The sequence below is a fragment of the Schistocerca americana genome, chromosome 3 (genome assembly GCF_021461395.2).
Source record: "Schistocerca americana isolate TAMUIC-IGC-003095 chromosome 3, iqSchAmer2.1, whole genome shotgun sequence".
Taxonomy (NCBI): Eukaryota; Metazoa; Arthropoda; class Insecta; order Orthoptera; family Acrididae; genus Schistocerca; species Schistocerca americana.
In genome coordinates, this window is record NC_060121.1 from 293,886,513 (window position 1) to 293,913,212 (window position 26,700).

General features: G+C 42.0%; 1 protein-coding gene across 1 annotated transcript in view; it reads right to left on the reverse strand.

Annotated features, from left to right (window-relative positions):
* LOC124606033 (tyrosine decarboxylase-like) overlaps positions 1-26,700 on the reverse strand; it is a 112,297-nt gene that overhangs the window by 74,442 nt on the left and 11,155 nt on the right. The window contains exons 2-3 of the mRNA XM_047137997.1: positions 5,340-5,453; positions 5,202-5,253 (exon numbers count right to left, since the gene is read on the reverse strand). Of these exons, the coding sequence (XP_046993953.1) occupies positions 5,202-5,253; positions 5,340-5,453 (166 nt within the window). The remainder of the gene's footprint in view (positions 1-5,201; positions 5,254-5,339; positions 5,454-26,700) is intronic.

The following is a 26,700-nucleotide window of genomic DNA, read 5'->3' on the forward strand; positions in this document are numbered from 1 at the left end:
TGTGGCGCTCACCTGCACGGCGCCAAACACGCATACGACCATCATTAGCACCAAGGCAGAAGCGACTCTCATCGCTGAAGACGACACGTCTCCATTCGTCCCTCCATTCACGCCTGTCGCGACACCACTGGAGGCGGGCTGCACGATGTTGGGGCGTGAGCGGAAGACGGCCTAACGGTGTGCGGGACCGTAGCCCAGCTTCATGGAGACGGTTGCGAATGGTCCTCGCCGATACCCCAGGAGCAACAGTGTCCCTAATTTGCTGGGAAGTGGCGGTGCGGTCCCCTACGGCACTGCGTAGGATCCTACGGTCTTGGCGTGCATCCGTGCGTCGCTGCGGTCCGGTCCCAGGTCGACGGGCACGTGCACCTTCCGCCGACCACTGGCGACAACATCGATGTACTGTGGAGACCTCACGCCCCACGTGTTGAGCAATTCGGCGGTACGTCCACCCGGCCTCCCGCATGCCCACTATACGCCCTCGCTCAAAGTCCGTCAACTGCACATACGGTTCACGTCCACGCTGTCGCGGCATGCTATCAGTGTTAAAGACTGTGATGGAGCTCCGTATGCCACGGCAAACTGGCTGACACTGACGGCGGCGGTGCACAAATGCTGCGCAGCTAGCGCCATTCGACGGCCAACACCGCGGTTCCTGGTGTGTCCGCTGTGCCGTGCGTGTGATCATTGCTTGTACAGCCCTCTCGCAGTGTCCGGAGCAAGTATGGTGGGTCTGACACACCGGTGTCAATGTGTTCTTTTTTCCATTTCCAGGAGTGTATGTCACACCAAATTCCGATTTACCATGATTTTACGTAGAATATGCATTGTCCACCAGTTATCCCAAGCAAGACCTTTGATTTTCTTTGTGAAAAGCAATTTTGAATTGATACTTGTAGTTACCTGGGAGTTAAGACATGAGAAAAATCAGTTACTTGGGAATTAGTATATGTATATGGATCCTGATAAACTTTTCACTTAAATGCGATGTTGAAACCTGCAGTAGCACTGACGTCAAGTGCAAACGCTAGTGGAGATGGACCACATGGAGCAACAATGGCGTTACAATCCGAGATGGCAGAAAGCCGCACCCTCGTTACAGTGCCTTCATCACATGTGAAGACACACTTCCTCCCCTTCCCCGCCCCTATCCAGCCTACCTCAGTGTAGTATTAACATGAGACATCCAATTATAGCACAATATTTTAATGGGTATTAAAATGAGGCACCCAATCAAAATGTAGACCTATATGTGAATTGCGTAAAAATGGCACCCAGTTCGAAGATATGTGTTATTTGCGAAAAAAATTACGTAAACTCCACTTGAATTGGTGTCATGTTCTAAGATTTTTGCCTCTGAATATTGCTCTTTGTTAAAAAAAGATTTTCCCTCTGAATTGTGTAAATTGTCGACATTACACACACACACACACACACACACGCACACCCACACACGCACATACACACACAGTGTTTACGCCATGAACTTTTACACGACTGGCCATTAAAATTGCTACACCACGAAGATGACGTGCTACTGACGCGAAATTTAACCGACGGGAAGAAGATGCTGTGATATGCAAATGATTAGCTTTTCAGAGCATTCACACAAGGTTGGCGCCGGTGGCGACAGCTACAACGTGCTGCCATGAGGAAAGTTTCCAACCGATTTCCCATACACAAACAGCAGTTGACCGGCGTTGCCTGGTGAAACGTTGTTGTGATGCCTCGTGTAAGGAGGAGAAATGTGTACCATCACGTTTCCGACTTTGATAAAGGTCGGATTGTAGCCTATCGCGATTGCGGTTTATCGTATCACGACATTGCTGCCGGCGTTGCTCGAGATCCAATGACTGTTAGCAGAATATTGAATCGGTGGGTTCAGGAGGGTAATACGGAACGCCCGCTAGATCCCAATGGCCTCGTATCACTAGCAGTCGAGATGACAGGCATCTTATCCGCATGGCTGTAACGGATCGTGCAGCCACGTCTCGATCCCTGAGTCAACAGATGGGGACGTTTGCAAGACAACAACCATCTGCACGAACAGTTCGACGACGTTTGCAGCAGCATGGATTATCAGCTCGAAGACCATGGCTGCGGTTACCCTTGACGCTGCATCACAGACAGGAGCGCCTGCGATGGTGTACTCAACGACGAACCTGGGTGCACAAATGGCAAAATGTCATTTTTCGGATGAATCCAGGTTCTGTTTACAGCATCATGATGGTCGCATCCGTGTTTGGCGATATCGCGGTGAAGGCACATTGGAAGCGTGTGTTATGGTATGGGGTGCCATTGGTTACACGTCTCGGTCACCTCTTATTTGCATTTACGGCACTTTGAACAGTGGACGTTACATTTCAGATGTGTTACGACCCGTGGCTCTACCCTTCATTCGATCCCTGCGAAACCCTACATTTCAGTAGGATAATGCACGACTGCATGTAGCAGGCCTGTACGGGCCTTTCTGGATACAGAAAATGTTCGACTGCTTCCCTGGCCAGCACATTCTCCAGATCTCTCACCAATTGATAAGGTCTGGTCAGTGGTGGCCGAGCAATTGGCTCGTCACAGTACGCCAGTCACTACTCTCGATGAACTGAGGTATCGTGTTGAAGCTGCGTGGGCAGCTGTGCCTGCACACGCCATCCAAGCTCTGTTTGACTCGATGCCCAGGCGTATCAAGGCCGTTATTACGGCCAGAGGTGGTTGTTCTGGGTACTGATTTCTCAGGATCTATTCACCCAAACTGCGTGAAAATGTAATCACATGTCAGTTCTAGTATAATATATTTGTCCATTGAATACCCGTTTATCATCTGCATTTCTTCTTGGTGTAGAAATTTTAATGGCCAGCAGTGTAGGTCATCCCTAGCAGGATTTGCGTGAAGTGAAACACTAACTGCGTAAACAGTGTGAATATTGTTTTTTTGCTATTAAATCAAACAACACACACATGAGCATCTAACCACAAAAATATGTCAGCAATATAAAATATGTCAAACTTCGTAACACCGACCGAGCGACACACACACACACACACACACACACACACACACACACACACAACACATATCCATCAAAATTAACACCTGAAACATAGTTCTGTGCTCTCAAATTAGGTGTCCAGTGCTGTTTTCTTACCTAAACGCCAGTGGCCAAAAGACAATATACAAAACAGGCACTTAACTCTGTGTGTAGGTCTACTTGAGGCGATGTAGTAAAAGTAAACCTGACCATGCTGAAAACTGCAGAAAACATATGTTGTCCAAGATACAGTGCTAAGGAAGCACGCACACAAACAACGAGCAGTCTGACTTAATGACAGCTACTGGAAGAATGTAATTAATTATCTTTTGAGACCTACGCTTGGTGTAAGGCATAATGGACCCTCAAACTGAATGTTTCCGCACATAAATTGTTTTATGGTATTTGTCAATTGTTGCAAAGGTATCTCCAGGTCTTAAATAAATCATTTCAATCTGATGCCACGTTTTTGGTGGTTCATACAACGAACAATCACGTCTGATGTTCACACATCTGTTCCATTAATGCTTCACCAGAGCAAGCACCTTTTTAGGGGAAGAAAATAATGTATCATCCTCTATAGTACGAAAATACAATTGTAGATAGTGACTGGCAGTTATTGTTTTCATCACAAATGATTTGGGTCTATTGGAGTTATGTACAAAAACCACTTTCGAGGAAGGCTGCAATTGGAATTATGGTACCAAGGCTGTTTAAAACTGTATTCCAAAGAATCAACTACTAACTAACATCAAAAATCTTATCAAAACGCGTGATGTAAAGTCACCACATACACACACACAGGCGCGCGGGCGAAGGTGCGCGCGCACGCACGCACACACAAAATAGCCAAAAGACAAACAAACTGACCTTACGTCGTGTCATGGAGGAAGGAATAAACGGTTTTGAGGGGATCTTTATTGCGCTGTATCCTTAAACTGCATATTTTCGTAATACGCAAATATAATTCCGTAATATTCCAAATATTACCGAAGACTGTGATGGTGGAATAAGACTAACAAGTCACAATTTGGTGGAACAAGTCTCAGCTGGCAACTGTATAACTTTCCGCCTATGAAAATACTGTACTGCCCTGTTGTTAAATTTCGTCAACCATGTGTGCACACAACTTCAAAAAACTATGTGCAATATTTCCACATCTATCTCATTGTCATCGTAACAAGTAAATTTCGTCCCTCCGATTCATACACAACTGTTAATTTCCTTCCTCTCTGTCTTTCTGTAATACTTACTGTAATGACAGAACAACACTATAATTTATTATAAAGGGAACGAAAGGAATCAGTTTTCCCCAGTAACTGACACCGCCATAGCTTCAGTTGCTTAACCCCACAGAAGCCACCATGTATGATACAGAGATCTATCTTTGCATGTTCATTAGTGCTGCTTAATCTGTAAATTCACGACAAAAACATTCTGTAAGTGTGTGTGTGTGTGTGTGTGTGTGTGTGTGTGTGCGTGTGTGTGTGTGTGTTTTGCTTACATATTTAACTCGCTGATGTGGAAATACCGCAAGTTACATTATTGTTTACGTAATTTTTTGGATAAATATTTGAAAAGGTGCAAAAAACTCTGATATTTCAGTTACCTTAGAGGACGGCCAATACAGCGTCTCTGGGGCTACATTTTTATCTCAGTTTAATGTCCACTAAAGTACTATGCTGTGATTAGGTTTTTTTGTTTTTATGCAATGCTGAAGTGGCTTGAGAGAGAAGAGGCAGAGAGGGAGGGGTGGGGAGGGGGAACTTATGGTTTGTCAAGTGATAATGATGATGTCATTGATAAGAGAGCAGAGCTTAGCATCATCTTGGATTGTGTAATTATTGACCTGCCTATCGGCAACCTGTACTAGCTTTTGCACTAAATGCCAGTGGTATCGCAAGGTTCAATAACGCCATAGATATACTGCGATAGTATTAAAACATGTTGTTGAAATAATAGTCCAAGAGCGATCATAAAACATAAGATGCACAAAATCAAATACTGGTTGCTTGGTATTATCTACACTTCTTTAATGGTACATCCAAGAAATTATCCAACGGCTTTCGGCTTGGAAATAATAATTATATGAAGTTTTTGTTTGGAGGAACTTAATTTTAAATACGCTCATACTGTATCCAAGCGAGAGTGTAAGATATAAAGAGGACTTACCAAACCAATCAAGGACAACCATTTCCAATTCCGTCTGTGCCGGGTTTGCACTCTGGGAGCAAAAGGGGCCAGTGCTAGTTAATAAATTTAAGAGAGTCATTCACAATAAATATATATCCAGTAACATACTGAACATACCCAAGAGAAGCCATGTCCACCAAGGGCGCTCGCCAGCGCATCACCAAAGATGGAAGGGAATGAACGACCCGATGGGTAATAACCGTAGAAGTGTGGATGAATCCAGTGAGTCATCTGTAACAGACACGCAAACGAAATGTGCAAAGTCGAATTAATATGCAGCATGTTTCAGGAGGAACAGTTAATATTTCAGGAAGTGGTACTGTAGCATGCATCCAGTTTTTATTGTTTGCAGAGAAACAGACGGTTACGGAGATAAGCCTTCAGTTAACATATTGGCACTCCAGTAGCTATGGATTTATTTATCGATAGTCATATTTGGTTTGAAGTTCAAATTGTGAAGTTCTATTCACTTAACGTTATTAAATCTTTTAACAGTAATTATAATTGAGATTTGCTAGCCAATTCTACCTCGTACTCTAAACTTGATAACCCTATGAAATTTAGAATTTCCCAGGCGTAAAGGCTGTACCTTAAAATACGGGTGAACTGACGGACGTCAGTAATTTGCTGCCACGATATTTCGGCGCAGACTCCTCTGGTCACCTTCAGACGTATATACGCAACTTTATAATGAGCTCTTTTATTTAAAGTCAGCCTGAGTATGCATGGTGTACCTTGTTGTCGCATGAGCATCGCTTGAGCGCACGCCCTTCGGGTGCAAGTTTTGCCTCTGTGTTAAAAACACGCCTCATCGATATCAGAGCTATCATCTTCGCGCGGTCAAATCGCATAACGGCGCCGGCTACGCAGAGTACGTAGGATTCTATGCAGAATCCAATTGGAAACTGCTGTTTCGACTGATAAGAGCCACAGACAATTGCATTTCTACTGCTTCTTTGATAATGAAGTTCCAGAAGTTAGAAGGATGGGCCACAATATTTGTTGCACTCTATTTCATCGAACGCGCTGTTGAAATACAGAGCTCTGCGATAGAGGATTTGTTGACTTTGAGGAGGCCAGTATACCATAATGGGCTCCTGAAGAGTGCGCGTAGTTTGCCCTATATATTATTTGCCACAATCGCACGGCAACTTTTAAACATTTGCCATGCGTAACTCAGAATCGTCTTTGATCGGTTCCAGGATCACCCACATTCTTTTTTTGGCGGAAAAATTTCCAACATGTAACAGGGCGGCTGTCCGCGGTTTATGTGCCTGTAGCGCTCTCCGTATCTGGTGAGATGAAGAACACAGTTTGGAGTTGTATCAGTTCTGTTTGCAGGCTATCAGTATCTAAGACTGTAAGCATTTGATGAATCAAAGTCTTCAGAAGTACGCTGAATGTGCCAGGTGATGGCAACTATTTGCCTGTAAATAGAGGTTTGTATGAATAAGATTTGGAATACGTAATTTCCAAATGTACCATTGTTCTTACGTCGCACTAAGATGTCTAAAGACAGCAAATAGCCTTCTGTTCCGCAGCTATGGCAAATTTCATGTTTGCATGTATGGGCTTTAGGTGTTGCATGAACTCTCCAAGATAGTCCAAACCACGATCCAAATCTACGAAGGTATCTTCAACGTATCGCCAAAATACTGTTGGTTGTAAAACTGCTGAGTCTAAAACTGGTTCCTTAAAGTATTCCATAAAATGGTTGGCTACAAGGGGAGAAAATGGTTTCCCATTGGCGACCTCATAAGATTCTTCACAAAAGATGTTAAATAAAATGTGCTTTGAGGAGTGCTTCAGACAACGCTCTCATGTCAGCACCAGACCTGTTTACCGACGAGATGTAGCAACTGTATCAGAATCACTTTTGTAAAAAGGGAGACAACACAAAACTGATCAATAAATCGTTGTTTTACATTGTAAGCGAGTCACGTCTGCTCAAAAAATCAATAGAAATTATTATATTATGTGGACACTTGCCTACGGTTGGGGTGAGTAAGAACGCTAAGTAGTTGGCAAAGTCATATGTGGCTGCTCCAATATTGCTAACAAAAGGTCGATAGGCACACCTTCTCTGTGCTTGTTAGCCCAGGTGAAACAGAACTATGTGGCTTCAATCTCTTAATGACTTCCTGTGATAGAGAACTGGCAATCGACAGTTCTAGTTTTTTTCTCATTACACGATTAGTAGGGCATCTACCGACCATGTAGTCACGCAATGAAACATCGATTTTATTGAAATGGTCCTCCCGTGGCGTCAGCATGGTACCATTATCTTTATCCAATTTGAGTACAACAGTATCTACATCTGCTTGACGCAGAACACTGTCCTCTCCATAGGCAAAATGTTACTCTTTTGCAAGAGAACATACTACGTCTTCAGTGGAGCTGACGAAGTCCACTTGGGTAGCAAGGCTATGACGACTTTGGTACACAGTTCAAGTGGTCACCTCTTGGTGGCACTGCAGTCGCCAAAATCCAAGAGAGCAGTGGCAAAAAATTCAAAAATTCAAGATAATGGTGAAAGAAATTCAAAAATATGCAAGATTGCAGTGTCAGGAAACTAAAAAATTCCAAGATCGTAAGACTAGCCCAGTTCTCCAAGTTTAAAATGGCGAGATATTTGAAAAAAATCCGATTTGGTGGAACTATCTCAGTTTTCCTTTGTAGCCTCTCTAGTGCCACAACCCATGCGCCAAATTCAAAAGCATCCAAACGACCTGAATTATTGATCAAAAATATATAAACATATTAAAAATAAAACCGTATTTCCATTATTAAAATGTTTGTGCTGTTTATCAAAAATACATAAAGGCCTTAACTTACAGTATTCCATTATCAAAATGTCTGTGCTATTTATCAAGGCCTTAACTTACAGCCTTAACTTACATTATTTCCACATCTAAAATGTATACCAAAAATACAACAGCAACACATATACAATATTTATGTCAAGTGTCACAATGTTATTATCATGTCTAAAATACACAAAAATATATTGACAATACTGGTGTAACTTTGAGTACATCCACACCTAAAATATATATATAATTCACATATTTCCGAAATTATTTTGGGAGAAACATTGACTGATTTTCACAGTAGTACTTCGAAAACCAGTCTAGATCGCACAAAACACATTTATTGGTGACTGGCTTCACTGGAAAGGTGGATCATCTTCAGACCATATTCGAAAGTAGATGTGTGGAGCTAAGATAGACAGATCAGATGCCTCCAGATGCTGCAGTTGACAGCACCTGGAGGCTTCTGCAGTTCAAGCTTCATGGATCCGCCCCTATACATCAACTTTGGAGTATGGTATGGAGATGGTCCACTGGAACTGGTCACCAGTGAATGATATTTGTGCGATCTGGACTGTTTGTCTAAGTACATCAGTATTATTGTTCTATAAAAAACATATTGGCTAAAATAATGTGTCAGCTACTGGAAGACTTAACTTTTTTGTACCGTACACCTGACACATAAAACATAACTGTGGGCTGACAAATTAATTGCCACAATTATATTTTAATGTCTCAGTTGTTCCATAACTGTATAAAACACATGTTAGCTAAAATAACATGCTGCAGTAATAGTTGAAACTTCATAAGATATGAAAGTCGCAATGCTTTTTGTACACAGTTTTGGGTTCTTTTCATTGTCACCCAGCTACCGATTTCTGCCTGCTTTTCGAAGGACATCGCATCTTACATCACTCGAGACTTTGAGTCAACACTTGCTGTATTTTAACAAAAAGATGTGTTGGGGACTGAAACCACATTCTTCCAGATCCAGTGTTCTCTCTGTCCCCTACCACTATCCACTCTCCGCCAGAGATATCGAGCAGATATATGGTTCAGTTTACACCATACTTAATTTGTTAAAATAGTGAAAATAGTGACCCAAAGTCCTGTGATTTGATGTCCTTCGAAAAGTTTCCACAGTTTTGTAGTTTGGTAACAGTGAAAAGTAGTTGAAGTGAGTCAGCTGAAAGCATCACAATCCTTATTAGTACTTATTCGAAATGGCATACCGAACAATAATAACACACATGTGTATAGATAAGAAATGAGAGCTGCTATGCTTTCAACTACAAAAAATGGTTCAAATGGCTCTAAGCACTATGGGACTTAACATTTGAGGTCATCAGTCCCCTATACTTAGAACTACTTAAACCTAACTAACCTAGGGGCAACACACACATCCATGCCCGAGGCGGGATTCGAACCTGCGACCGTAGCAGCACCTCGGTTCCGGACTGAGGCGCCTAGAACCGCTCGGTCACAGCGGCCGGCTCTTTCAACTATATTTCTAAGTAATCCAAACATTACACTGACTCGATGCAGGGTATTTGTTGCGTCCTCACCAATGGAGCTTGTACGCTGACACAGTTTCCGACTGGCGGTTTGAAGTTCGCCACCAACCACAAGCGTGGCGCAATCAGCAGCCTCCGCGCCACGGCAAATGAGATAGACTTTTGCGATAAACAGCAGCCACAGATGGTTCGCCTTCGGCGTCGGCGTACGACAGTTCTAGTATGAAGTTCCAGGGTTGCTGTTCGTAGTTACAGTTCGTAGTGGAGACCAGCCTGCGAGATGTAGTCTACACGTGAAGTCACCTATAGCCTTCGCATGCTGACAAGTGTTTCCTACAGTGATTGGGTTGTGGCGCCCAGGAAGGACATAGTCTTGTTGACATTGTATTCAGTAACACTCGCCTTGACAGGCCACTGCTTAGCTGTTTATGTCCTCAGGCACATCCAACGAGTGGCTGTACAACTTTAGTTAGGTATCGCGGTGCAATGAAGTGTATGTTTGTGTGTCACTAATTTGTTAGCACTGTCACAGATTCCTCCATCAACCACGGAGCACCTAAACCTAATACAGCGCGTGCGGGATGTACTACCCAGATGGCCCATACACATCGTCTGGGGACGAGGATTCCGAACTCACTGCGCTGCAACATTTCTTGTGTCACTTTGCTATTTGGTGCTCTTCGTTCTTGTTGTTTACTTGCTGTGCTGTCATTGTTCATATATCAAACCCACCATTCCAAATCCGTCATTTGTCTACCTGACAATTAGCAGCTCCACAAATGCAAACGTCTGCAGCGCCACCGCTTGATCTAAATCAGTTTCTTCGTTTACAGATGCAGTCAGTGAACCAGATTACGGAACTGATGAAGGGGTTCATCAAACCCAGACGGCAGCAACTGAAATACGAAATCAGACTCCGTGACCCCCTGCACCGTCACAAGCAGCACAGTGTTCACTGATGCCTCGAAAATTTCAAGAAGAAAAGGACGACTATTCGGAATATTTGCCACAATTTGAAGCACACCTGGCCGCTCACCAAGGTACGATGAATCAGTTTTTTTTTTCTGTCCACCGTTGGTATCGCCCTTTGCTGTATTTGTGCGAAGGTATTCCGTACTACAAGGCCAGAACTAGTTAGCTATGAGCAGCTTAGTCAAGCACGAACAAATATTATGACGATAAGATCAATGTGGCGGCTGCCAGATCTGAAGTCTTTAAGCTCAAGAAACAACCATGTCAAATTTACAGGCAGTGGAGGAATCACAAGACAGTGCAAATTTAAGCGTGAATTTGGAAAATACTATAGTGACCTGATGATTCTTGACGTTGTTACCCAAAACTTGGCAGATTGTAGAATGCGCGAAAAAAAATTTAAAATGTTGCAAAATGGTTTACAGATTATTGACTTTCAAGATTCGTGTGACATTTTAGTTGATAGTTTTCAGTCAGGGAACATTTTTGCCGTAGCCCCAATGGATAAAACTGCGCGGCAACGTATGCAGCCCATTGTGAAGGCAAACACGCAGCAGGCAAGTCGTGTACGGCACAGCTCTCAACGTAAACAACCTGGTCGGAAATTTACCGGCTTGTAACCTTGCCCGCGCTGTTTCAAATCTCACAAACGTGACCGGTGCCCTTCGCGTTAAGAGGCTTCTTTTACATGTGGTAAGAACGCACACATAAAAGCAGTTTGCAGGCGACAATGACTTACGCTCAGAACAAACGCCCACGTAACACCAACTTTCAGGTGCATGTTGTTCATCCTGCGCCGAGCTGTGATGTTAGTGTAGAACGGAACAGTGCAATTGGCTCTGAGCACTATGGGACTCAACGTCTGTGGCCATCAGTCCTCTAGAACTTAGAACTACTTAAACCTAACTAACCTAAGGACATCACACACATCCATGCCCGAGGCAGGATTCGAACCTGCGACCGTAGCGGTCACGCGGTTCCAGACTGACGCGCCTAGAACCGCACGGCCACACCGGCCGGCAACAGTGCAATTGTGCAGTACATAGAATCAGTAGTTTCTTCAGTGCAGCACCACTCCAACAAACTTTTTTTGGATCTTGCTATTGCTGGACAAAGTGTTCAGTTTCATTTAGACACGGGTGCTTCAGTGGCATTGCTAAATTACAATGATTATGATCTGCTTGCCAAACCCATGTTACACAAGTCAACAACTACGCTGAGAGGGTATAATGGACAGGATATTCCAGTAATAGGATCTTGTAGCCTTCCTGCCGTCTATCAAAAGTTGCAAAAGGCTGTGCAATTTCAGTTTTTGCGTCAACGGAACAGTGATAATATTTATGGCGTTTACTTGTTTGGATCGTGTATCGGAGACACTGTGCTGGCAGTTACTTCTTCTGACGCCGCGCGGTGTGGCCGCGCGGTTGGAGGCGCCATGTTACTGATTGTGTGGCTGCTCCCGCCTTAGGTTAGAGTCCTCCCTCGGGCATGGGAGTGTGTACTGTTCTTAGCATAAGTTATTTTAAGTTAGTTCAAGTAGTGTGTAAGTCTAGGGACCGATGACCTGATCAGTTTAGTCCCTTAGCAGTTCACACACATTTGAACTTCTTTTGACTCTAGAGGCAGTATTGCTCAGTTGTGTGACGAATTTAAAGTGCTGTTTGCTGAGGGCTTACCTGAAGCTACCAATTTCGTTGCTCACGTCATGATGAAAGGCAACGTACAGCCCCACATTTGCAGAGCTCGTGCGCTGCATTACATGCTCCGTGAACATGTTGCAAAGGAACCTACACAGTGGCAGGAAAAAGGAGTCATTGCACCTATCACAGCCAGTTTGCTGCATCCCCGTTATTTTTCGTCAAGAAACCTTCAGCGAAGTTGAGAATCTGCGTAGACTTTAAGGCGACAGTGAATCCTCAGATATTACACTACTGGCCATTAAAATTGCTACACCACGAAGATGACGTGCTACAGACGCGAAATTTAACCGACAGGAAGAAGATGCTGTGATATGCAAATGATTAGCTTTTCAGAACATTCACACAAGGTTGGCGCCGGTGGCGACACCTAGAACGTGCTGACATGAGGAAAGATTCCAACCGATTTCTCATACACAAACAGCAGTTGACCGGCGTTGCCTGGTGAAACGTTGTTGTGATGCCTCGTGTGAGGAGGAGAAATGCGTACCATCACGCTTCCGACATTGATAAAGGTCGGATTGTAGCCTATCGCGATTGAGGTTTATCGTATCACGACATTGCTGCTTGCGTTGGTCCAGATCCAATGACTGTTAGCAGAATATGGAATCGGTGGGTTCAGGAGGGTAATGCGGAACGCCGTGCTGGATCCCAACGGCCTCGTATCACTAGCAGTCGAGATGACAGGCATCTTATCCGCATGGCTGTAACGGATCGTGCAGCCACGTCTCGATCCCTGAGTCAACAGATTGGGAGGTTTTCAAGACAACAACCATCTGCACGAACAGTTCGACGACGTTTGCAGCAGCATGGACTATCAGCTCGAAGACCATGGCTGCGGTTACCCTCGACGCTCCATCACAGACAGGAGCGCCTGCGATGGTGTACTCAACGACGAACCTGGGTACACAAATGGCAAAACGTCATTTTTCGGATGAATCCAGGTTCTGTTTACAGCATAATGATGGTCGCATCCGTGTTTGGCGACACCGCGGTGAACGCACATTGGAAGCGTGTATTCGTCATCGGCATACTGGTGTATCACCCGGCGTGATGGTATGGGATGCCATTGGTTACACGTCTCGGTCACCTCTTGTCCGCATTGACGGCACTTTGAACAGTGGACGTTACATTTCAGATGTGTTACGACCCGTGGCTCTACCCTTCATTCGATCCCTGCGAAACCCTACATTTCAGCAGGATAATGCACTACTGCGTGTTGCAGGTCCTGTACGGGCCTTTCTGGATACAGAAAATGTTCGACTGCTTCCCTGGCCAGCACATTCTCCAGATCTCTCACCAACTGAAATCGTCTGGTCAATGGTGGTTGAGCAACTGTCTCGTCACAATACGCCAGTCACTACTCTCGATGAACTGTGGTATCGTGTTGAAGCTGCATGGGCAGCTGTACCTGTACACGCCATCCAAGTTGTGTTTGACTCAATGCCCAGGCGTATGAAGGCCGTTATTACCCAAATTGCGTGAAAATGTAATCACATGTCAGTTCTAGTATAATATATTTGACCAATGAATACCCGTTTGTCATCTGCATTTCTTCTTGGTGTAGCAATTTTAATGGCCAATAGTGTAGTAGATTCATTCCCACTGCCGCAACCTGATGATCTTATGGACCGCTCAGGAGCGGTTCGTTACTTCCCCAAGATCGATTTGTTCAACGCATACCTTCATATTCCATTAGATGATCAGTCACAGCTAGTGTTTGTGATTAACAAAGATGGAACTCTACGAATTTCTTCGCTTTCGTTTCGGTAGCGCAGCTGCACCAGCGATCTTTCAACGCTATCTGGAACAATTAACCGAAGCTGTGCCTTCATGTACACATTACGTGGCTGACATTGCGGTATCAGGGCGCTTGGCAGAAGAGTACCTCAGTAATTTGCGTACCCTGTTCAAAGTGTTGTCAGAGGCAAGCCTCAAATGTAACAAAGACAAGTGTGTGTTCTTCCAGAGTGAAATTGAGTCATGCGATCAATTCCCAAGGTGTTCATTCGATGTAGTCGTACTTGCAGGCTGTTCGTAACCTCAGACCTCCAAGATATATCTCTGAATCGCAATCAGTACTAGGGAAGTTGTTCTATGCCCGCTTCATTCCTCATACACCTCAAATTGAGGCTCCCTTACATCGTCTTTGATGTAAGAACATACCTTCCGTGTGGTCCCACGAATGACACTACATTTCAGAAATTGAAAGACGCTTTGCTGAGCGGTTGTTGTCTGGTCCATCTTGTTCCTGGCAAACCAGTTGTCTTGGCCACCCATCCTCGTATGGCATTGGCGCGCTACTTTCGAACAGGTTTGGTTCGGCACGGACGCTCAAATAGAATAGATGACGGCACAGTGCCATGCTTGTGCAGAACACCATGCAGCTGATCCTCAGCGTTTCTTTAATTGGGCAAAACCAGAAGCATCTTGGCATCGCATTCATTTGGACTTTGCTGGAGCCTACTGAAATATTCGTTGGTTGATTGTCGTCGACACACATACTAAGTTTCCGTTTGACGTGCCCGTGAATTCAACATAGATACGTTGCACTCCAGCCTTTGAGGTCCATATATGGCACTGAAGCTCTTCCACAGGTGCTAGTGACTGACAATGGACCTGAACTTGTGTCGGCTGAATTTGAGGGGTTTTATACAACCAACAGCATTCGTCACATCATTAGTGCCCTTTTCACCCTCAATCAAATGAAGTAGTGGATCGCTTGGTGCGCACTTTCAAACATCAGATGGACAAGCTTAGCACCCACCACATGTGGGAACAAGCTGCTCTTCCTCTCATCTTACTGCTCCCAGCCCTGCAATGACCCTTCACCAGCGGAGTACTCCACGGACAGCACCACAGCAAACTGCTTCAGCCGCTGCACACACTATGGCAGCCGACGTCTATTCCATCCACTCAGGCAATGTATAAAGATAATCAACCATTTTTTTTCATATTGTATAGAGGATGGAAGACCTGGGAGTGCGGCAGTATTGTACAATTATCAGGTAGATCCATGTCTCTTGTACTGCGTCCAGAAGGTATGCAGTGGCAGCACGAGAACTAACTTCGCCCTTTTAATTTGTATATTCCTATCACTGAGTCTTTGTTTAGAGATTTGTTGCTTGCCCAGATAACGCAGCCCACACTTCATCTGGTGACCTGGGTTCCCGTGTCGCCACTATCAGGCCGCAGATCCGTGTAACTGGAACCAACGCCTCGGCCAGCACCGAGTGAACAACAAACGTCTTATGGGGATGGTCCACTCCACACCAACGCCTACGAAGGGGCCACCGTCGCACACTACGACGCCACAGCGGGTCAACACCATGCAGATTGTGCTCCATTGCCGGATGCTGGAGTGTGTCCTCTGCCTCATTTGTTTGTTGGCATTCCGGAACGGTTGCAACGCGGATACTGGGGAACGAGGGGACCTTGGCACCATCTAGAGACTCGGCTCTACTGGCTCCCATTCCCTCATCGTGAATGCATCCACACCTCCCCAACCTCTTCTCCCCCTCCCCACTGTCATAGCAGCAACCGGCACTACACGACAACACGAGGGGGGAGGTGTTTTGTCCTCACTAATGGACGCAACCGGAGCTGTCGCACTGAGACAGTTTCCAACTGCCGCCACCAACCACAAGCATGCCCCAATCAGCAACCACTGCGCCGCCAGCGGTGAGGTGGTTTTGCGAAAGCGGCAGCCACAGGTAGCAACAGATCGTTCATGTTCAGCATTGATGTACGGCAGTTCTAGCACAGAGTTCCAGGGTTGCTATTTGTACATATAGTTTGTAGGCACCAGCCTTCGAGAGTTAGTCTACAAATGTCCACAAGCACATCCAACGAGTTGCTGTACAACTTTAGTTAAATATCGCAGCGCAGTAAATTGTATATTTGTGTGTGTCACTAATTTGTTTGCACTGTCACAGTTTCCTCCGTACACCTCCGAGCTCCTAAGCCCAAAACGATGTATGCAAGCCTTACTACCCAGACGATCCATACACATCAGTATTAGATTTATGTTGTAATGGAAGACATTTGTCATCTTCAATTCATAATGGCAACTTTACGATATTGCACAGTGGAAACTACAAGGCAGTTCATCCCTTGCATGACCATTTTACCGCAAAATTATAACAACCTGCCCTGTTTCATAATTGGTTACAGATAAGCATCAAACAATATTCTAAGAAATTGCTCCCCTACCTCACCAGGGTATACAAAAATTGCAACAAACAGCCACATGTACAAAATATTTGTCATCTTCTGCTGAAAATGCTAACTCACACGCCAAACAGTGGAAACTACAGTGCTAAACAGAGAAGACAGTGATACTCGACATAAACAAAAATGACATTCAGAAATGAAATAATATTTTAACACAAGATGCTGACAGTGAATATTCCATAGTTTGGCAGTGATCCTATCGGATCGCAAGTAGTATATTTGGTTACAGATCAGCACGAAATAAAATTGTGACAAAATGCTTCATACATCACCGTGTTGCAAGAAAATTGTAACAAATTGTCCTACATAACCGTTTTCATTACATCAAGTCTTGCAGCTCGCAAAAGAAAATGCTTTAGACCAACAGTAGATTCTGTCACCAAATAGCATCTTAAAAATGTAGATATTAAATCTGAACTAAATACAAACACAGCAGAAGCAATCAGTAACAGCTATAACCCAGAGCTAGTCAGTGAGATATATAAAAAGAATTCCATACAAAATAGAAAAGCATTAAAGACACAATCACACTTACAAAGACTGAAACAAAAAAGAAAGATAATCTGTATTACCTCCATACTGGGTACATGTTTCAGATAAATATGCACTACAAGTTATGCAATATGGAAAGCAAATGTCAAAATAGGCTTCTATAATATTTTTAGTTACAAATTAGAAGCCAACATCATTCATAAAATAGTCAAAACACAACGACATAAGCATTCTGGCGTTTACAAAATCGAATGCTGCAAATGTAGTAAAACCTACATTGAGCAGACAGGCAGAACCTTTAAAATAGGGTACACAGAATACACAAATACAAGCGAAAATAACATTTAAGCTTTTGGCATGCACCTCAAACAAAATAGACACTCCACTGAAAATATTAGAAGAAATCTCACTATTTTACTCAATGTCCTCAAAGGCCAATTAATGGAAATTGCAGAAGAACGACAAATATACATTCACATGACGAACTACCAAAAACAAATGCTAACTGAACAAACAGAACTATGCAGCAAAAATGTCATGGAAAATTTCCATATCAGCTTAACCAGCATGTGAAAGGCACTCCTCCAAGCATTAATCACCAAATATGCGACTGAAAACGATTCATAAAAACCTTCATAGTACCTTAATCTGCATATGAATAGCACTCCATTCTAACTTAATCATTCAGCGAGACTAGAAACAGTACACTGAAAATTATACCAGTATAACAATAATGCTGTATGTAGATTCCACTGAAACACAAATGAAACAATAAGCTGATTCTTAAACAGTGCTTTAAGAAACGAAAATTTATTGTACAGCTTTAATGTGATGGAATAGTGTGTCTCACTCTGAATTTAGTCAGTGATATTAACGCAACTGTGACATTAATAGAATATATTAGAGATTATATAACATCTTATAATACAATTTTTTGCATCAATATGTTTCAAAATTTGCGATAAAATCTACAATAAATAAGCCATGATGACACACAGCGTAATTCAATAAGAACAAATTTCCCACTGCATACAAAATATTATTGTCACGTGGATCACATCATGCTAGATAATGAAGGCACCAGTAAGAAAAATGTATATTATGCTCATACATTAACGTAATACAATAATGTACAACTACTTCTTGTGACATCTTTTAAGTAAGATCTGAGATGCATTTTAGTGTGATGTCACATGGCACCAGTCAAAGGCTTTCAGTCACCTATGGTAACCACTGTATACTTTATTTCAGTGTACAAACACATCATACAAACTAAATAGACCAACAAAATAAATATTTTTTCCCTCTATTTTTTAGTGCAGTACAATATGATTTGGATTTTAGCTCTTCAAAGTATCCAACCTTTGCCCTCAGAATAGTTGCTCAAACACTTCACATTCTGGTTATCAGATTTTGTAGTGTTTTTGTAGGTATTGCAGTCCAATTTGTCTGTAAATTATTCCAGTGATCTTCAACATTGGATGACCTCAGCTAACATGTTATTTACTTCCCTACAAATTTGAGGAGTCACATGTGTCCTCTGACTTTTACTCTCTACACATATGAACTGATCTTCTCCATATGATGTTACTCAGTGTCTTCCAGATGTCGAAACACTTGCATCGGCACCAGATTGCTTGAACCGCTGATATTATACACAATTTTGGCCTGGCTTCGCCAATTTTAGCTGCTATTGTTCTACTAGAATACCCTTCCTGATGCAGAGCTATAATTACAGCACATCTTTCAATTGCAGTCCTCCACTTCCACTCATTAGGAGGTAATATGATATGAACCTGATCAGGTATACCAATACACTGCTAGATGCACACAATGAACTGTAAATTATTATAAACAGATTGCTAAACAGACAGTTGCAGAATTGAGGCTTTTTCAAATGGAACTGTCTTAGGTAAAGGTATGTCAGTGTTGTTGTAGATAACTTATTAGCAACCCTCTGTGTGGATAACCAGTCAAATACGCAACAGAGGCGCTAAGTCTTTGCATTTTTATAGTTGTTTTATTATCAAGGTGGAGATGTGGGGTTATAGAATATTCAAAATGAAATCTCTGTTTCAACCACAAATTCACATTAGAGAGAGGTGACTAAAAATTTTGACCTGCAGTGTAAATCGATTTGTCCACACCATACATGCCCTAAATACAAATATGTAACTAGTTACCATAAGAATTACCATAAGAACCATTTTATCACTGATCCCTTTATTACACATGTTCAAGACATTCACTCGTGACGAATTTTGTTCTCTGTAATTGGTGGCTTGTGAGAATTGGCGAACCCCAAAACTAGTTAGTCAGTAAATGAATAGCGGCTTTGATGTAAAACATTTAAAAAATATCTTTTCTTTAAAACTGCCGCATGTTACAGCCAAACTGTAACACGTTGCCCCATACATTGACATATTACAGGTTAATTGTGACAAATTAATCTATACATCGCTATGTTACTGAAAAATTGTAACAAATTATGACATACATTACCATTACGAAAATACGCTCTTTAAGTGATACCAAGGATTACAGATCTCATCAAAACGTGCCACTTTGAAGTATGGTTTGTTGCACTAAAATGTCAAAATATATGTCACTGGATGAACGTGCTATCACAAGTACATAAATGATCAAAAGTGTTAGAGATAATGTGAAATTAGCCAGTCAATAAAGCTATTTATATTTTCTTGATTCATTATCTTCTTCCATCTAAAATCGTACCTGGTCAGTGTGTTTTTGTACTGTCAGTAACGTAGCCTCATTTAGATCCAAGTTGACTTAGAACAATAGCTATAAGTGGGAAAGATTATAATTATGGTGCACAGTGCATCAATGTAGTAAAATGTAAGTAATGTTTTCTCAACATGACAAGATACATTACAGCTTTGTCAGGTTCATTTTTGTATGTAGCACCATTTGGGCATAAGATGAAGTGTCAGCAGCCTGCTTAACATGTTATTTAGCTACATGTGTTTTGTATTCTTAGATAACAACAATACAGGTAAGAACACTTAGCTACAAATGTAAATTTGCCGAATTATTAGACGCATAGGTGAAGACTGAGCAGAAAAAGGTCAGCGTGTTCCTTCATATTTTGTGTTTACACAAAGATGCGGATGCTCTTTTCTGCTTGTTCCTTCGCTATGATGATGCTGATACTGGTGTCTGGTGCATGATAGAGAAGTCGTTAGTGCGTACTATTTCTTTATGTGACGAATGAGGACAAAAATGTTAGGAAGCAATAGAAGTTGACAAACTAGTGTGTTTACTAACCCCCGGCAGTATTTTGGTGTCCATATCGTGCATTATTTCTTCCCAGTTTTCGCCACTGTCTGGCGCCTGCTTGGGTAACGAGTTCATGACGTGGGACGGATTCACGTCTGGCGTCACCCTCATATCCTTCACGCCCAATGTGTACTTAATGATGTGTTCAATTACGTCTCTCCCTGCTCTTCTGAACTCCTCTCCATGCATTTCCTCTGCAACACATAATTACAACGTTTTACACTTCATCGTACTTGCCTTTTCAATCAAAATCTTTAAATCACAGAGATGTTTTGACTTATTTAGTATTTTAATTAATGGGATAAATATTTATATTTCATCATTAATTTCTCTGTAAAGAAACGTGATCCGACGATCAGTTATATCCAATAACTGCCATAGTTGTTATCATGCCAGTTGTACTTACATACAGTTTTGTAAAAATATACGAGGATGGATCAAAAAATAATGCCTCCGGAGTCATAAAAAATTTAATAATGAAAATATAAGAACGGAACTAGTAGATGTCGTAGCCTCAAATGTCCTCTGCACAACACTACCATTCAACACGGTCGTCCTATATTTGCACACATTTGCGCTATCGTTGAACCCAGGCATCACAACCAGTTTGGAAAATGTCAGGGTTTTGCTTGATTTGATAGCTATTTTAACCTCATCCGAATCTGCATCTGTAACCACCTGGGTTCTCTTTCATATGCCCAAACAGGCGGAAGTCAGAGGGGACTAAATTAGGCTGTAGGGTGCATCAGACACCCCTGATCATCGCATTTTTGCAATCGATTGGGTATTGAGAAATGACTTGTGGGGGCTTGGATTGTTGCTTCTTTAAGTTTCTAGAGTGTGGTTACGTAGATTTCACTGTAGACTGTGAACTGTGACGCATCTGTCTTACTTCATCAGCATGTCCTCGACTGACATCTGCGACAAATGTTGTCGGCCGGCCAAACTGCAGTTTATCTTCAATGTCCATTTCTCCGTTACCAAACTTCTTCATCGAACGCCGCAAACTACTGCTGTCCGTTACAGCGTCCCCATAGAATTTCTTTAGGGATGCAGTTAAAACAGCTTTAAAATCATCGGTCAAGAATCCAAACCCAGAATTGTTCCAAACTTGCTGAGATGCCTCACTTGCTCAGTGATGGCGAAAATATGTACAAAAGCATGCTGGCTATGTTGCACTGTAGTGTTGTATAGGGGAGAGCTCAGGCTATGGTCTGTTCTAATTCTGCTGTTATCTGTTCATTATTAAATCTTTTACGACACAGAAGGCATAACTTTTTTAATCCAGCCTCGTATATTCCGCTTTTATTTTTGATGCAAGTAATTAGCACTATTTGAGTTACATTTCCCTGATCTAGTCAAGACTGGCACATAATGTTATGGTCAAGTATTCTTAAAGTATCACAATAACGTTATTTGTTTATCATAGAGGAATTGTTCTTTTCCGTGGCCTTTATACGGTTTCTTCACGGCGTCTGGATTATAATTTTAGTATTTGGCAATGTTTGTGGTAGAGAGCGGCCGGATGCTGTTCCTATCACCACCCCGTCTTCCCTAGCACGCGAGGCTATGTGGGCGGGTATTATTTATCACAAAGAAACATGGGGCTATTCTTTAAATAATAAAAAGAAAGTTATACCTTTTAATAGTGGTTAGTGTTGTATAGGACCGAGATATTTAGCCTCAGTGGACATCTTTGAATAACTGTTGCAGAAACATTTCCTTGTAAAATAACAATGCCAAGCTGTTAAAATTCTTTCATAAAGGTCTGTGATTCTTCCTGATTCTAAAAATATATACTTTATGTATAGCACCTCATCATTTTCGTGATTAAATGCCTTGTGGGGCATGAATGCCTAGGTGTTACACTACTGTCAAATACGAAATTTTGCCTACAATGTCTCGTTATTTAATTTGGCGCCGATGCTTCCATTGCAACCTTGACGAACATATCGACTGTATTATGAGGAGGGATTTATTGCAATCGATCTTTCTGTCGATGCACGTAGGTTACTTGATTACTTATGTTTTTCGTGTGCGTTCGTATTGTAAACTTGTTGCTGTGAGTGTATATTTCAACCACTTTACTTCGTAAAATGCCGAAAATGAAGAAATTTAATTGCAGTCGTAAATTTCGCGGTAGTCAACACAAGCACGTTGTTGTAAATCGTAAAAATTAAGAAATCGTTTCGCTGTAGGAAAGTGAGGTTAGGCCAAAGGTTCGCAAAGCAGGGCTTCAAAGCGCAGACTGAAACATCTTATCGAAAATGAAAAAGATGCTGGTGTTGTAAATAGCGAAAATGACGGTTACATTTTAATTAGTAAGCGCAAGCTTTCAGAGCTGCTTTTGTCTGTTGCTGAATGTGAATAATGTAATAGTGAAAAGTTCCTTGTGTTCAGTAAAGACATAAGTAAGAGAAGAGGAATATCCGGAAAAATTGTGGTGGAATGCCAAGTGTGTAAAGTAACGAAGTGTACAATGATAACGACTGAAACATGCAGAAAATATCGTGCAGTGTATATTCATTATGCTTATGCCATGTGTATTGGAAAGGGAAGAACAACAGCCCCTATGTTTTGTGCTATGATGGGTCTCCCACTGCCACCAGTCAAATTGAGAGATATTACAAACGTGTGCATAACGCCCTAATAGAAGTCAGTGAACTATCTAAAAATATAGCAGCGAAAGAAACAGTAGACATTTGTCATCTACTAATTTGTTTCTCCCAGAAGAGATGCCATACATCGCTGAATAAGTTGTCATAGTTACCTCTGTAGATACAGGCAAGCAGATGACCTATAACGTCTGACAAAACACTGCCAAGGGTGTACCAATAAGGTAACCGAACATGAATGTAACAAAAACTCTGGAGGTTTCAGTGCTGGTGTGGAAAGCAATGGGGCAGTATCTGCTTTTTAGTAGATCAGTTGCTAGACTTCATGTGCGATACACTCACTACCATGGTAATGTTGCCTCTAAAGGCTTCATAGTGTTGTGGCTGCTAAACCATATCGCGAAACTGAAATTTAAGAAATTGACTGTATACGACATGTGCAGTAGAGAATGTGGGCAAGACTTATGAAACTCTGTAAGGACATGACAGGAAGTGGACTCTCCGGTGGCAATGCAATTGGTGGGCAGGGCAGACTCAGCAAATCAGAAATACAAAACCTCACAGAATATTATGGTCTATCCATCAGGAAAAACAGCGAAAACGTCAATTTGGGGAACTCTGTTTCTCAGAATATTCTCTGATGAGCATCCACGGTATGGGCTCCGCCCCAAAGGAAACACTTCATGGTGAAAGTATAATAGGTGTGAACAAATGGCCAAAAACATACAATGCACACCCTAGGCCAGACACTGTTATGGTACAACTTAAGCCAATATATAAAGACCTTGCAGATTCTAAACTCCTAGTGAAATCTTTACAAGGCAAAACTCAGAATCCAAATGAAAGCTTCAATATTTTCATATGGATGCATGGCAAAAACTGTTTTTGTTGGCATGTCAACCTTTGGGTTGGTGTGATGGATGCCATAATATGTTTTAATGACGGAGTAGCAAGAAGATTAAAAACCATGAGCAGAGTGGACATCAAAATTGCAGACAACATGAAACGTGAGCCACTACCAGTGGACAGGAAACGTGTCACTGACAAAGGAAGTCAGAATAACAAAGAAAAGACAGAAAACTAAAGAAGATGAAACGGACACTCAGAATCAACCAAATGATGGAGCTGGAATATTTTGGTGTTATCACTGAGAAGAAAATGACATGAAAATCTTTAGTTTCAATTTCCCATAATCAATGTTTATGAATACTTAGGTATCATCTCACCCAATATTAAATCTCCAAAACTAAAATTTTGCATAAATAATAATATACTGTCTGTATACAGTAAACCGCATTACTCAGCAATGTATTAAACATTTTAAGCCGAAGCATGTTATATATTCTGAAATTATTAGGAGAAAAAATTAATTCTAATATTTTTTTAAAAAAATACACAGAACAGCAAATTGGTGAATATTCCTGGTTTACCATTTCAACAACTTAATAATTAAAAGAATAAAATTGGTTTTGACCTTTTGCTTTGAATAGTACATATGTGTAGTGCATCTAAAACGAAAATTACATGTAATTCAGTATGTAAGATAAAAAAATCTATATTCACTCCACTATGTATTTCACATTTATTAATTTTTTCACATAGAGGTCAGAATGTACTAATTTTATGGTTAAATTTTGATTCCAATATCTATTAAAGTTTATGAGTTACTAAATTTCTAAATACTAATAAGAACTACAGACCATAACGTCCAGGTCCCCTTAAGAAGATTTCATGTCGCTGAAAAATTGTATTTCCATTTGCTGCTTGGTTTAGCTCACCACGCTAATCTGTTCTGTGAAAGCCTATGGCAAAGAGAGGTGGCGTGTTTGTTGCAGCAGACAAGAAACTCAAATCCACCGAGGTAGAAATTGAAACTGCATGTGAGTTCAGTGGCAGATACAGAAAAACCTCAAGGCACTAAAGATATCTTGAGCTACTTTTACTTTTACTGTAATAAAAAATAATCAAATCACATGCAAAGTTTAAGAAAGTTTTATTTGAATTGATTATACACATTGTAAGATGTCGTGGTCTCCTGACCTTCATTGCTTACATATTCCGCTCTCACAATCATATTCCGGACATCAAGACAATTCATTCGAACCCAAACTCGATAAGGTAAAGTCAATGTTGTATGAATTCATGTAAATGATACGCAAATAACAAGTTCGCAACAAGGTTGAGGTACTCAAGGCTGGCGTACACACACACATTCAAGACACGACGGTCACAAGAGCTTTTAGTTCGGGAGAAGTGGATCGCACGCCGAGAGGCCGGTCCCTTCAGAGGACAATTCAGTCTATCTATGCCGGACGGCGACTGCCCGTGGAGCGGACAGCATTTGCCCGAGTGAAAGGGGAGAATGACCCCGTGTTAGGCTTAAAAGTAAATTCCACTACATTGTGTGGGAGCACCCAGCCTACGCATTCTTTACAAACATAGCACGCAGTATCAGAGATTTTCACAGGGAGACAGAAAATGCCAAACATCGATGCTACAGATTTCCAGATTGGTCGCCTTAAACGAAACGTCAATCTTTCGTTTTAGAAGAGCAATGCTGATTGTCAGACGATATTCCTGATGCCTTGAACTGAAGGAGTAATGGAAGAGACCGAAAGATATACCCCTTCACGTCTGGCGTGGAGAGGGGCTGTTCCGTTGCGGCCCTTGGAGCGAGAACACGTAACGAGAGCGTGTGGTCTCGTACATGTACTCAAAGGGCGAGGAACAAGTCTCTCCTCAGTACTTCACTGGGGGAGCACCACTGTCGCAAACGAATCAGAGTGCGACTCTATATTGAGTCCTTGCAATTAAGCGTTGTTCACTGTGTTGGCCGACACACTTATTGTGCGGTGTGAACGGACAGAGTTATAGTTAAACGCCTGCGAGCGAATTTTTGAGTAACATCGCGGTGGAATGGTTATCTGACCGGTGTACCACGCCAATAGTTAGACTAGGGGCGAATAGAAGTCCTTGACTTCATCAAGGTGTAGGGAGAGTTTGATTGGCAAAGGTCAATCCAGATAGAACGAGAGTTATCTTATTTGCCAGCAGCGAGTGGCGCAGACAGCAGTCATCGCAGCTTACGGTATTGTGCACTACAGCTCTTGCGAGCCCCATATTTCCTCCACAACAGTACACTTCACTGCATTTCACACGCGACAGCCTCGGCCGTACCTAGCAACTTTCTAACGGATAATTATTCAAGTTAGGTAGGCGTGACTCTCAGCCATTCTGCCAAGTCAATAACACTCTTAAACTTTGCACAGAAATTTCATTAGCGAATCCTATCCTTAAGAGGTAACTTCACATTCCGAAAAGAACCCGGAAATAACTTTTTCAATTCATAACTAAAAGTGCCATTGTGATTTCTCGGAATTTTTGCAAAATAAATAATAATTTTCGTTAGTTTCATGTTTTTCTTATACTAACTAGCACTACTCCCGTACCCAAGTATCCCACTAGTTACGTAAGAAATTTTGTGAATTTTTGTGTCGTTTCCGTACAGCGGACGACTCCAGAAGATATTTATTGCTCAAAGTTGTTCAGGCATTTCTCTTTAGAACGATAGGAGCGTCTGTCTGACTTCTGTAGTAGTGTGAGGCTGGAAACTGCATCGTGCAGGAGCCACAGGGTAAAGGGTACATCTCAGATTAATCCGTTGCGCAGACTGACAGAATAGCACCTACATGCTCACAACATATACAAGACAATGCCATCTTATGATATAAGAAAAGTCACAATTCTGGTTTTCTTCCTTAAATGATGAATTCTATGCGCCTATTCTTCCTGGAAAATGGGCTAATTACATTGTCAATAAGGCAATCAACGTCAGGGTCAGTGTTCAA